This window comes from Harmonia axyridis, chromosome 6 (assembly GCF_914767665.1).
Source record: "Harmonia axyridis chromosome 6, icHarAxyr1.1, whole genome shotgun sequence".
NCBI classification, from domain to species: Eukaryota; Metazoa; Arthropoda; class Insecta; order Coleoptera; family Coccinellidae; genus Harmonia; species Harmonia axyridis.
The window spans coordinates 31,183,701-31,198,751 of record NC_059506.1 but is presented as its reverse complement, the minus strand read 5'-3'; the positions used below and the strand labels follow the sequence as shown (position 1 = coordinate 31,198,751).

The window sequence follows — 15,051 nt, the reverse complement described above, 5'->3', positions numbered from 1 at the left end:
TCATTAACCCCTAAACTGACTACGATTACGCTCAACGTCCACAACCTATTTAATTCAGCACAAAACGATTCAATGTCATACGTCCAATTCGAACACAGTTAATTACAGAACGCCTAATTAAATTTATCGAGAACCGTGCCGAAATATCCAGTTAATTAACGAACCAATCACGCACCGCGATCGAAAATAATAAAATATCGGCATCTAAATAGTCCAAGAAGAAGAGATAAATAATTATTAGCCGATATCGACGTTTCGCTAATGACATTCGGAGGGATGGAGGGGATACGCAGGAGGCGGAGCCAGCTGCGGCCAATAGGGAGATCCGATTGGATCGCGAGGATAGGGAACGCCTGGCGGTGTTCAAGCCCGTGTTTTTGTTAGTGGACTGTACGCTGTCAGCGGATTAAGGCACATGCACGCAGTAGTGATAGCGAGCGGTGCATTAGAACTATTGTAACGAACGAACTACCGAGTTTTGGAGTGATTCTCGCGGTCCAGAAGACTCGAAGTGGTTGACGAGTGAATCGTAGGACCGTCTCCTTGGAAGGAACAGTGAAAATTCGGGAAATGAGACAGTGAAAGTGGATATTTCGAGGGGATAATTAAAAATAAAACCTGTAATTTGAGGACTTATCCGAACTACTGTTCTATTAGGATTATCATCCGAAGTGTTGACCGTCTAGATTGAAATGTAAGCATCCGTCGGCAATGTCTTCAGCTGACGAACATGCCACCAGGTTCACCGTTCTTTGTCTGGCGTTTTGGTAACCCGCAGCAAAAGTGAATCCGAATCTTGAGAACATGGTGTTGGAATCGGGAGTTTTGCCGCCACCTCTGCAACTTTATGCGGCAGCGGCGGCACAATTGGCGCCCAGACCGCCGTGGGCGCCATTTTTGCAGTTCCATGGCGCCGCCAGCCTGCTAGGTATGCCTGGAGCTTTTTCGCCGTTGAACAGGCCTAGGTACCCGCATGGGGTTGGTGGGATCTTGAGGGCGCCACAAGGACCACCAAGTGAAGACAGCGGCAGCGAAACTCATAATGGTAAAGGTAAGCTTTTTTACTAAGCGCTGTGCCGTCGGTGAACGTTGGAAGTTGATTGCGCTGTTCTGGGCTGAAATTCTTTGGAAAACTGGTAGATTCATTTCAAAAAGCAACGAATTGAAGAGTTGTGCAATGTAATATTGAATTGATAAGAAAACATTAACTGGAATGAGTCTAATAATAATAATTGGTTCAATAGATATTGCGTTAATAAAATAAAAAATCCCAGTAGAAATAAGAAATAATTAAACAAATAAACCCATTACAATTTTCTGTTGTATGATGTGATCTTATTTTAATGGACATGGGAAGAAGTAGCTAACAGTCTAAAACTCATTTTGATGGGTTAGATAAGATTTCCGGTTTTCTCTATGGAAGTTCTTTTTGGATCATTTGAATTGTGTAATTCAGAATTAGATCAGAATAAATACAGAGTAGTATCGATACTTCCATTTGTACAAGCTGATTCATTTTAGGTTCATCTCGAAATAATTTGCATTAGATCCATGGAATCAAACAATTGTCTGAATTCTATATGAAAATTTTAACTGTTCACATCGATCTAATATTAAGAATAGGTACCTACCTATTAGGTATCCATAAAATTTATAGTATGAAAACTATTGAATGAAATGAAAACAAAATATTCAACAGTATGCAATCTTGACATTGAAAAATTGACACCGAGTGCGATATTTGCATTTTGAAACAGATGAACTCTAGTTCAAGAATAATTTATTTGAAACACAGAGACAGACACCTATTATAGGAGAGTGAAAAAAATAGTAAACCATTGTAGAAAATTTATATATCGTCTTTGAAATGTCATGAACAAATACCAATGTATAAGGAATGAAAATTAAAAATAAAATCACGAATCTTGTGAATCGTGCAGCAAGAATACCTATTGTACCTTAATAGGTAGCACATAAATTCTCTATGTATACCTATTTCTGATATACCTATACAATTCAAATAATGACAAAATTTACTAGATCAATAAAATAATGTTGTGCTCGAAACAAAATCAAGAAATACGTAATAAAGAAATTAACATACATTTTTAATTTTTCATTTGTATAGGTATATTTTGTTTGCCCAGAGCCTTATAATTCAGAAACTCACAAAACTTGTGATCTGAAATTTTACAAACTAGCTTCATCAACTTGAATTTGGGGTCATAACTAAAATTCTTATTAGAAAATATTAAACTGACTTTTATTTAAATATAGAAATAAGAGTTCTTAAAGAATTCCTGTAATTTTTTTTTATCAAATAAGCTTTATTAAATATCTACTCATTTAATTCTCATTAATAATAAAAGCTGCATTAGATTCAAGGGATTAAATAATTATTATTTCATTATGATTATTATTTACGAACAATTTAAATTCAATTATCAAAAATATAAGGGTTTTCTAATGGCAATGACAATATTTGAAATGGTTATAATGGCAATATTATTTTATTTTTTGAGATTTGTTATTAATTAGGTTGTATGCTATTTAATCAGAAAATTATACACGCTTGAACAACTTTAAAAATTGCAAAATACTTTCATCAAAATCAATGCCCATTTGAGAATACAGAGGAAAATTTAGGATTGTATTTTCGATAAATTTGGAAATAATTTTCTTCACACGATGCCAGAACCAATTACTGGTACCATTCTCAGTTTTATTTAGACAACGACGAATATAATAATAATGTTTATTCATTTAAAGAGAAATAAACATGGTTTATGTTGAGTTTTTTTATGTTTAGGTCTAATGTTTTTTTATGTTTATGTTTATGTTTAATGAGTGAATTAACGAAGTAATGTCTCTCAGTTTTAACAAATGAGCACTTATTCTGACAAACTACCTATTGAACAATTTAATAAAATTCTTGAAGCATGTTTCATTCCATAATTAAATGGCATAACCTACTGAACAGAAATGCCAAAAAATAATACCATTAGAATCATTTTAAATTGGTGGATATTTCTATTAGAATTCGCGTATAATGCTATATAATATTCAAGTCATACTTTGTAATTTTAAATTAACCATGTATGTATAAGATCCAAACTTTAAAGAGCAATAATAAAAAAAAATAAGGAAATCAGATGAAAAAATATTCATCTCAAAGTTTTTTCAATCATTTAATATGCCTATTCCATCAGATAAACGAAATGATGATCTCCTAAAGTAAAATAAGCAGTGTTTCCTTAATTTATTATCGAAAGTGGAACTCTACATTCCTTCAAAACCATTACAACATTCCCATTATAAAACATAAACTGAACTCAAGAACAACCTTTTTTTATACGTAATTTCCGAACAAAACTAAATTCCCTCACCCAGATCTCCAAGAGGTGTGAGAATCCTCAACCTAATAATTACACATTTCTTTGGTCTGTTCTTCCGAGCACTGTTTTAATTAAGCTATAACTGCAGAAGAAACGTTTACTGCTCAAACTCTTCATAACTTTGCAATTAAATCTAGAATCCCGCATTCCTCCAACACCAACAACCGGTAATTTTCTCTGAACATTCCGCTAATTGCTGGCATCTCCATAGAGACCCCTTACACTCCATTAATTTTCGATCAACACCTGTACATAATTGCAAGGCACCGACTATTCATTATACCACAGAAATGCACGTTCTTCAATCCGCGAGATCGATCTTCACGTTCGTCTCGAGGATTTTTCACCGTGTATAGATTCCATCTCGGCGGTAATATTTTTGAAAACACCCTGTATACACCCGACCAATCAGTGCATTAATCGTACAGTGCTACTGCTGCAGCGTATCCAATTAAAATCGAATATGTTTATGACTTATTTGGAACTGGACGAAATTAATTCAATGGGCAGTAAATCTGGTTGGAATCGCGGTCATTACGAATGGTCGCGATATGTTTATTGAAATGATGGTTGTACGAATGAAAATTCCGCTTCATATACATGAAACATTGTGGCGTTAGGTATCGTAGTTTTCTGGAAGTAGGTGGTTTGAACAGTAATTTTGAAATGGGGTAATTTGTTGTTGTGAGTATGTTTCTTCCGTGTCATATTACTACCTACGTTAAATTAGGAAAAACTTTGTATATTAGCTCTACGATGGTCATCTCAGGTTTGCACCTACTAATCTACTAATATTAAATAGGTTCAACACACATCATTACAGGAAAAATTAATGAAACTATATGATTCTTTTTTTATCGTTTTATAACCACATACTTGTTTTGTATTTAAAAAGTTGGTGGATCTTGAGATATTGAATGTAAAAAACGATTGAAGATTTAACCGACTAATAAAATCATAATGTGAAATAAAAAATTAATGGGAGAATAAGAAGCAATAAAATTTTAAACAAGTCATTTTATTTGATAAGTGTTAGAAACATAATAAATTCACAGAAATTCTGTATTAAACCTTCGTACTAATATATTTTTCAAGATAATATATACTTATTTATTGTACATTTTTGCATCGAATTATCATTTCATAGAAATAATCAATATTAAACCAAATAAAAAATTGAATTTACAAAACTACAATAATAAGTGAAGTAATAAATAAATAATCATAAGGACTGGCAATCGTATCGAAATTTTTGTATTTTTGGGAATTTTAATCATCAGAGCCTATGTATTTGAACAAAAATAGTAACAAATATCGTAATTAATAATTAATTTTATTTAATTATCGATAATCAATAAATCAATTTATTTAATAAGTGTTAAAAACCAAATAAATTCACAGAAATTCTGTATAAACCTTCCTACTGATTATTTTTCGAGATATCTATTTATTTGTTGTTCATATTTGCATCGAATTATCATTTCATAGAAAAAATCAATGTACCTATCTATCAACTAAAAAAGAAAATTAAATTTCCGGCACTACAATGAAAACAAACAATAACAAAACTAATAAATGAATATTCATAAAGTCTGACATACGTTTCGAAATTTATATAAGGAAATTTTATTCATTAGAGCCTATGCAGTTCAAAAAAATAGTAAAGAAATTTTCAATTTACAATCAATTTAATTTTATCATTAATAATCGATTCAATTTCAGAATTAATAAGGGATAAACTCTGGGTTTTAATAATTTTTTCATGATTATAGATTTTTCTTAACAATAATATAATAGTAAAATGAATTTAAAAAAGATTAAATTAAAATATCGAAATCGACAAACTTCTCACCTTTATCTGCAATTATCTACCTAATATAGAATGAGTGCATTTTTGTATTTTTAGATATTTTATGTACGTAGTTCGAAAAAATAATAAAATATTTTTAATTTATAATGTATTTCATTTCATTATTAATAATCAGTTTAATTTTATAACTAATGGAGGATAAACTCTGGGTTTCAATAATTTTCTATATTTATGAAAAAATTATAAACAATAACATTACATTTGATTGAATTTGAAAAGGATTAAATTGAAATTGACAAAATTACAATTCATAGAATAAGTGAATTAATACTTACGACATTGTCGATTATTCTCGTGTTTTTAAATTCTCTTGCTAACTCGTCTGTTATCGGTGGATGTTCCCAAAATTAGTCTAAAATTAGAGAGATAATTCAATTCATATCAACAGCACTGACTAATTGATAATTAATAAAATTTATTCTGGCAATATGATGATAACAAGGATTGAGGATCAAGACTAACACTGTCCATATACATGTTAATTAATTACAGTCTCAATTTGTTGAAGTGTCGATTGATAAATTGGACGCTATCGACATAAACATAAAAATTCGGTTATTAATAAGTGAACATGATGAATGACCGCAATCTGTACAAGGAAAAATTCGTTTAATTATTCTTACGTTCTATTGTTTCCTTGTCCGGCGCTTTTCTGTGAAGTTTACCTACCTTGGAGCTATGGGTCGAAGAAATTGGTTATAATTTCTTCACTGTTTTCATCTATCTGGCTTATTATAGTCGATATAAATGTTAACTTTTTTTTTTCGAATATTCCATTGTGATATGTGTTAAAAAATCTAAATTTCATGTCTTATACAGTATATTAATCAAACATTCGTGTAAGTAATTATTTTAAAAAAGAAATTTTTGTGATAATCATTTCGATGTATGCATGTTGATGTTTTTCATGTATTCAATGTCATATTAAATTATACACCTATTAAATGAGAATAAACAGTTCCTTCTTCGAGATGATTCGTGTTAGATTCTACTATTTTTTTACTATATACATACAAACTTATCCTTCATAATGACTTTTTTTATTCCTGACAATTATCAAAGTCATATCACAACAAGGGTTTTGAAAAACTAGTAACCTTTTCCTCACAAACTGTTACATCACGTAGGTACTCTGTTTCGTGTTCAATATCACGTGACTATCGGATATACCTATGTAATTTAATGATTTTATTTCTCGAAATTGCCTAAAAATTTTAATTTTCCATTTTGCTTGATTTTCGAGCTTGAAGAAGTTAATCCAGCGAAAAAAGTATAATCTACCAATTCTCCTCTTTTTCTACACCCTTTTGTATATTTATGATTCGAGCTAGTGTTCATGATTCAAATGACATCACACTGGTTTGAAAGTCACCCCCTTCAACCCCAACTTTTAACGGGTGTTAAGCGAGGATTACTGTTAATGTAACATTTTCCGAGTAAACATAGGCTTGTGGCTCCCATCACCGTCTTTTTCTAAAGCCGACGGATCAGTGCCGTTCGCTAAGGGGGCCTGGAGATCTGTATATTATTGAGATATTCTCACTTTCGTCTCGTTTCTTGTGCCTCAGTTGGAAGGTATTGTTCTGGACTAGTGTTTATAGCAGGATGACGATAATTGTCATACAGCTAGTTACACATTGAAGAACTCGAAAGAGTTCGTTACTGATAGTGTCATCTTTCGGTTTTGTGGCAAGAACTGGTTCTTTGAAATTTTACTTGATATCAAGCTACCTAATATTACTTGAGTTTGATAAGCACGAGTCGCACGGCATATATTTCTGCAAGCTCTTGCGCGCTTAGACAAAATAATCATCTTCAAAAGGTGAGTTTGACATCGATATCCCAAGTTTATTCAAAAATCCCCTCTAAATTGAGAAGATGAAATGGCTTGGCTTTATGAAATAGACTGACTGAACCACGCGCTGACAGTTCTGAAGATATTTTAGAAAGAAGGAAGAGGCACAAAAACGTTTTTCCAAACTTTTGTTGAAAGACAATTTTCCAGAGCTGCTCTGAGTGTTGCAAAAACACATAAAAGATTCGGAGAAAAATCTATAAGATCATGTGTCTTGGATCATGGCTTCATTTTTAAGCTACTTGGCTTGAGCTAGGCTTTATTCAAGTCAAACTCACGCCAAGTAGTAGTTTTTCAATCTCAAGTCAAGTATTTATTTATCAAGTACTTGAATCATGTCAAACAACTTGATTTTTAGCAGTTTTATTGTGTAGTGTCACATCAATAAAGAAAAAGATGAAATGAAAAGAAACCTTCCAAAAAAAACTTTCATTTATCAAACTTATGTTTTAAAAGAACCGAAAATATAAACTTATTTGAAATAGAAACATAAATTGAATATATAAAATAATATAAAAAACCAAAGTTTCTTAACATTGAGAAACCTCCAGGCTTTGTTTGATTTCATCATTTTCCAACCAAGATCTATGACACATGAGGCATCTTATAGATTCGTCGCCTAACCTATTGCGGGTTTTTGTTACTGTAAGAGAAGCTCTGGAAAATTGTCTTTCAACAGGTGCTGAAGATGCTGGCGTTGATAAAAAATTCCTGGCCATTTTGGCCCAAGTTTGGAAAGATATTTCCGAAACTACCAAAATCTACCAGATTTCATAGAAATGTGAAAAAACTACTATTAAGTCACACTGGCGAATGCTTCAGTCTCTTGGCGCTCAAGGAATCCCCTTATTTAGTCTAAGCGCGCACGAGATTGCAGAAATATATGCCGTGCGACGTGTGCATATCAAGCACAAGTAATATCAAGTAACTTGATATCAAGTCAAGCAATAAATATCTAAAATCAAGTATAGTCAAGCTCAAGTATGTAATTTTCACGAGCTTGATTTTCAAGTCAAGTATTTGGTTTAAATGTTGAATGGATGAATCCCTACTTGACACTGAAAAGCTACTATTTGACTTGATTTCAACTCAAGATAAGGCAAGTAGCTTGAATATCAAGTCAAGCCGTGAATCGCTAGTCACTCCAGGGCAGACAACGATATATTTTTTTTGAGAAAAACAATTCTGAATAGGGTTTTCTCATTAATAAACATTTTCTTGACAATCAGCTCCTCTTTCAATCGCATTTTGTGCACAATACACAATTAAACTGCTGAAATTGTACTTGATTTTTCAAGCCTACTCGATGATATTGACAAAGTACTATTTGACTTGATTTCAAGCCCAGCCAAGTCAAGTAACTTGAATATCTAGTCAAGCCTTGAATCTCTACTTCTTCGTCTCAAATCATCAGGAAAACAAGAAACAGCCCTTAATACAATCTTACATTTTTCTTACAATTTCCTTGTGCTCAAACCCAGATTAATCCTTCCTCAAGGAACCCCTCCAAAAACATTCCAGCCGTCACTGAACTTTGCGCCACAACCCTCGCCTTGGCGCCCGTTCCAACGAAGCAAGCGGGCGTCAGGGGTTGTTCCAGGTTTTAGGGGTGTTTGTGCAGAATTGTTATGGTGGCAATCTTATCACCGCAACTTAATGTCGCGGGGCTTTAGTCTCGCTAAAGCGGGAAACGTGCTCGGTACACAGCAGGAATAGAAATTAAGCCTATTTTTGGCGGTAAATACCCTATTCGTTCTGGCTGTCGCCCCGTAATTTTATTTATTGGGGGGTGGATTCGCCAGGAGTGAGAATCAAGAGGTAACAACGCTCCAGTTTATTATGTAGGGATTAAGTCGGATGTATTATGATTGCTTTTATATGACAGACTGTGGGGGGTTGTGGAAAAATACTGGTTTGATGTGAGGTAGCATCTCATAACAGATCTAGCAGTCTTAGCTAGAGGAGTGTTATCTTTTCCAAACGACTTTACAATTTTTTTTCACTTTACATTTTATAAAATTTGGGAAATGAAAAGTAATGCTGTTGCACTACAATATGCGTTTATGAATGCTGCTACGTTTCCCACCACCAAAAAAGACTTTACAATTTTTTTTTACTTTACATTTTTTGAGATTTGGAAAGTCAAAAATAATATTGTTGCACAATAATATGCTTTGATAAATTTTAAGGCCTTTTGCATCAAACTGCTTCAGAGAATTTCTTACTTTGCCCTCTGCATTTGTTCGAATATTGGAAAGTGAAAAGTGTTCCACAATAATATAAGCCTTGATAAATGCTATAGCCCTTTAACCCAAAATGCCACTGAATGATGCTGTTGCACAACACTACTTTAAACGCCTGAAATTTCACTCTTCATTTTGCAAAAATTGGAGAGTGGAAAATAAATATTGTCGCTCAATAATATGCGTTGATGAATGCTTCTACGTTTCCCACCAAAGTACTTTACAATTTTTCACTTTACATTTGGTGAAATTTGGAATGTGAAACATAATGGTGTTGCACAATACCATATGCGTTAATAAATGCTTCTACTCTTTGAAACATATTACTTTGCAACTTTTCACTTTACATTTTGTCATATTTGCAAGTGAAGAATAATGCTGTTCCACAATTATATAAACGCTGATAAATGCTATGGACTTTTAAACTGAAATACTTTACAATTTTCCACTTTACATTTTGAAAAATCGTTGCATAAAACTATGCTTTGATAAATGCGATGGATTTAACGCCAAACTACTTCACAACTTTCTACTTTTCACTCCACATTTCTTCAAATTTTCTAGGGAAGAATAATGCACAACACTATGCGTTGATAAATGCAACGATCTCTTGCACCAAACTACTTTACAACTTTTCACTTTACATTTCGTCAAATTTGCAAGAGAAGAACAATGCTGTTGTATATGCATTAATAAATGTGACGGCTTTTGCCCCAAACTACGTTACAATTTCTTGCCTTTCATTCTTCATTTTGTCAAAATTGGAAAGTGTACAGCAATGTGCGTTAATAAATACCTTTTGCACCAATCTATTTTACAACTTTTGCACTTTGTTTTATTTGGAAAGTGAAAAATAATGATGATCGATAATGCACAACTTTATCCGTTGATGAGAAGTGCGCCAAGTTACTTTGCAACTTTTTTCTGGCTTTTTACAACAAACGTTCAAATTCGTGCAATGTAATTCGTTTAAAAAGTGATAAATTGCAAAGAACTTTGGTGCTACAGGCATTCCATTCCTGAGTACAACGTGCATGATTGTAAAATCAATAATAATGCACAGATTTTTGTAAACACAATAGGATTCGTCCATGACAAAAAACGCAATTAGTCATGAACATTTCACATGACTGCTATTAATTGAAAAACTTGTTATTTGATAATTATATACTCCGTAATTCAATATTGCTCCATATAATGGAACATAATTTGAAGTTTATTTGTTTGCCCTTTACATTGTTTTTAATTTGATATCAGGATGAAAACAAATCTTTTATTGATGTATTCCTCCTTGGCTTTTGCTGTTGATTTCGTTGAAGGAGAAATTGAAGCTATGCATTCTCTTAAAACTGCTCTTTGTCTTTTTTTTTGTTTAAAGAATGAAATCGTTAAAAAACGGCCCTATTCGAAGAAAAAAAAGGTGCTATTTCATCAAGACAATGCGGCGTGTCACAAATCAATGAAACCAATGGCAAAATTGCATGAATTGGGCTTCGAATTGCTTCTGCATCCACCGTACTTGCCAGATCTAGTCCCCAGCGACTTTTTCCTGTTCTCAGGCCTCAAAAGAATGCTCGCTGGAAAGAAATTTAGCGCCAATGAAGAAGTTATCGCTGAAACTGAAGGCTATTTTGAAGCGAAAAACAAATCGTACTACAAAAATTGAATCGAAAAGTAGGAAAATCGCTATAATCGCTGTATCGCCCTCGAAGGCAACTATGTTGAATAATAAAATCGAATTTTTCCAGAAAAAACGTGTTTTACTATGTTAGACCAGAGACTCTCAATGTTAAGAATCCAAAATTCCTGCAGCATCCCGCTCCATCTGTTCGTCTAAGGGTGCAAACGACGACCCTGCCTTAACCACCGCTCCTTCGTAATGTAGCGGTAAATTGAGTGGGGGAAACTTACCCCTCGTGAGGTATCACCCCCCTGGGTGCCATTTATAAGCCGAACTCTATTATTATTGTATAGAACAAATCAGAAGGTTAGCGTGGAGTGCCCTAATACCTTTCATATATCATCGAGAAATAAAAATGTAACTTGGGATTACTGTTGCCGTCGGGACTTGTAGTATCGGTCTGTTTGTTTTTTTTTATTTATTTGTTGCAACAGCGGTTTCGGTTTCGTTTAGGGGTGATTTCTGATCCGTGATTGAATCAGGAAGGGTAGGGATTGAAGGGAGAGGATCGTTTGTTTTAGGTTTATTGTTGGGTTTGAAGGATGAAGTGTGATTGGAGTTAAATATGCTTTTTTAAAGCTCATTCAACGATTGGATCTGTCTGTTATTTCATTACTAGTTAGTTATTTTTTCAAATTTTGAACTGGGAATGATAGTTATTCTATTTCCACTTTTTTATTATACCTGTTGTTTTTTTTTAGTTGAATGAGTCAAAAATCACGAAAAGAAAACATTTTTTGGGCGTTGTGTGGTTTGATTTCCCCTTGTGTACATACGTCAACTTTGGAATTTCAAATGGAAACCCCTATTTTTCATTTTAGATTTGTATTCTAGGGCAAAAAATACATAAGTTTTGTGCGAACAATTTTTCAAGAATCGTCACAGATGGCTCTATTTTCGAGTTTGAGTTTTCCGTCTGAACAACCTTGATGTATCTGTTTCATTGGTCAACTATTGATAGCTAAGACACGAAAGAAATTGGAGAAGAATATTTCCATGATAACGAATCTGATAGGTTTGATATTCTACATGTATATAAAGCATAATCATATTAAGCTTCGTCCAAAATATTGTGTTGTAAGCTTCATTATAACCATAGGAAATTCAAAAAGAATATCAAAAAATACAAGTAAAGCCCTGATGTGCGGTCAGGAGTCTAGATATCAAACCATATATACCTATAGAAGTACTGTTCTGTGGTCTCCAAGGACGCAATTGACGCATGAATGGGTGAACCCCCAAAGAACAACACATCTTCGATTCCGAGCTGTTAAAGCGGAATGAACAGTCGATGAAACATCGATTCATCAAATAGAACGTCAGCTGAGTGGAAAACAGTCATCGAAAGCCGTCCAAAGCGACCAAAATCTCAAACATCAGCTGGCAGGAAAAATTAAAGTAAAAAGTCCTTAAATGCATAAAAAAATTCTATTTCACCAAAACAACACTATCTGTCATAAATCGATAGCGATTCATGGCTTGACTTGATATGCAAGCTACTAGACTTGATCTTAAAGCTACTTGACTTAGGCTTGACTTGAAATCAACTCAAGTTCAAGTCAAGTAATAGGTTTTCAATGTCACGTCAAGTACTTTATAATAGATACTTGACCTGACATAGAAAAAATACTTCTTGACTTGAACTTGAGTTGATTTCAAGTCAAGTCCAAGTCAAGTAGCTCGAATATCAAGTCAAGCTACAAATCGATGAAAACAATGGTCAAATTGAAGGAATTGCGCTTCCAACTGCTTGACCACCCAGCTAATCTTCCAGATCTAGCCTCCAGGGATTAATGACTTTTTGCAGACCTCAAAACAATGTTCCAGGAAATTTCCAAGAAATTAGGCACTAAAGAAGATGTGATGTGTCTAGGTTAAAGCCTATTTCAAAAGCAAAAACGAATATTCCTACAGTAAATGTTTTGTAGTACATATAACACACTTAAAGATGACTCATAAAGTCGAATTTTTAAGAAAAAAAGTGTGTAAACTATTACCACAGAATTCCTAATCCAATCAACCAACCAACCTGGCTCTCGCCCAGACAAAACAACACCAAGAATCGAGCTCAGCAACAAAGTAGCAAACGACCAAACCGTCCCCAAGAACCACAGACCCAAACACGATCAAAGAACTCCCAACAAGCTGCATTTTTCGACGTACCAACCGTATTACAATCAATAAAAAACGTCGTTATCGTTCCCAATTGCCGATCGAAGACTTATAACCCCCTCCCCTGGCGGCCATTAGCCCGGCCAACTGTTCGATCGATAATAAAGATGTTAAGTTAATAAGGATGCCCCGATCAGATCGGCCCGTCATCTGTTATTAGCCGAGAACTTGGCCAAATTGATATCGACTAATCGCATGCCGCGTACCTCAAATTGACCCCTTCGAAATTTTTATGTGTTTTGCTTAACTGCCGTCATTTTTCACTTGGAATCGATCTGGCTCGATTATGGTAAGTGGGTACTAGCTTGAAGGTGCGGGGTGATCTATAGCGCCATACGTGGTGCGTTTCTGGTCGGTTAGAAGGCCACAAGGGTGGTTGGGGTTCGTCCTGTTCCTGGTGGTGCCGGTGAAAGGGCTTTTGTAGTTGGGAAGAAAGAAGTGGAGGGTAATTAATTATTAGGGATTCATCAAGTCAAGTAGCTTGACATTTCAACCAACTACTTGACTTGAAAATCAAACTCGTGAAAAATTACATACTTGAGCTTGACTTGACTTGATATCAAGTTACTTGATATTACTTGAGATTGATATATACTCGTCGCACGGCATATATTTCTGCAATCTCGCGTGTGCTCAGACTAAATAAGGGGATTTCTCGAGCGCCGAGAGACTGAAGCATTCGCCAGTTTGACTTTATCAGCAGTTTTTTCACATTTCTATAAAATTTATCGGTAGATTCTGGTAGTCACAGAAATATCCATCCAAACTTGGCCAAAATGGCCAAGGATTCTTTAACAACACCAGCATCTTCAGCTTCTGTTGAAAGACAATTTTCCAGAGCTGCTCACAGAGTTACAAAAATCCGCAATGGGTTATCCGACAAATCTATAAGATGCCTCATGTGTCTTAGATACTGGATGGAAAATTATGGAATCAAACAAAGCCTGGAGGTTTCTCAATATTAAGAAACTTCGTTTTTTGATTATTTTTTATTTTGTTATGATTTATAGTGATTTAATTTATGTTTCTATTTCAAAAAGTTGATATTTTCGGTTCTTTCATACAATAAGGTTAATAAATAAAAGTGTTATTGGCAAATTTCCTTCTCATTCATCATTTTTTATTGATGTGACACTACACAAGTGTTATTGGCAAATTTCCTTCTCATTCATCATTTTTTATTGATGTGACACTACACAAGGCTCAACTTAAGTAGCTTGATATGATTCAAGTACTTGACAAATGAATACTTGACTTGACTTGAGATTGAAAAACTATTACTTAACTTGATTTCAAGTCAAGCTCAAGTAGCTTGAAAATCAAGCCAAGCCGTGAATTCCTCTTAATTATGTATGAGTTGAATCGAGGAAGAATCCCATAGAATCGACCAGGGAAAATCTATGATTTGAGTGGTGATGAATGCATCATCTAAGTTTGTTAATGGGCCGAAATAGTCAATGAGTTTGGAGTTATGGTTATACATATATACATTCCAGAACCTTGGAAACCCTCCCCTCCTCTGAAGAAAGAGTCGAGAAAGACTCAAATGTATGTGCTTTTATATATGGAAAGGTCCAGCATTCAAATTTCTCAAGAAATTGACGTTCTCAACCGCATAGTTCGACAAATTTTGAATCCTACAAATTGAAAACTACCTAAGATATTTTCCAGGGGAATGAAATTTCGTTAGATGTTGATTGTTTTGTTCATGTATAAATCCTCATTTTATCTCAATGGCCACCAGATATTAGTTTCGATAAAATAAACGTTTGACCGTTTTATCAAGAACGTAATATTTTGAAAAATTGAACGTTTGGATTGATTTTTTGAGAAAT

General features: G+C 34.0%; 1 protein-coding gene across 3 annotated transcripts in view; it reads left to right on the top strand.

The window, feature by feature from the left end:
• The window catches only part of LOC123681755 (homeobox protein unc-4), a 174,873-nt gene that overhangs the window by 131,897 nt on the left and 27,925 nt on the right, over window positions 1-15,051 (top strand). The window contains exon 1 of one of the 3 annotated variants that reach the window (XM_045620027.1): window positions 369-1,051. The exons of 1 other annotated variant lie outside the window; for it this stretch is intronic. In XM_045620027.1, coding sequence (XP_045475983.1) covers window positions 805-1,051 — 247 coding nt within the window. In that variant the 5' untranslated portion in view covers window positions 369-804. Of the gene's footprint in view, window positions 1-368; window positions 1,052-15,051 lie in introns of those variants that run through there. One more of the 3 variants, XM_045620028.1, reaches the window with a different exon arrangement.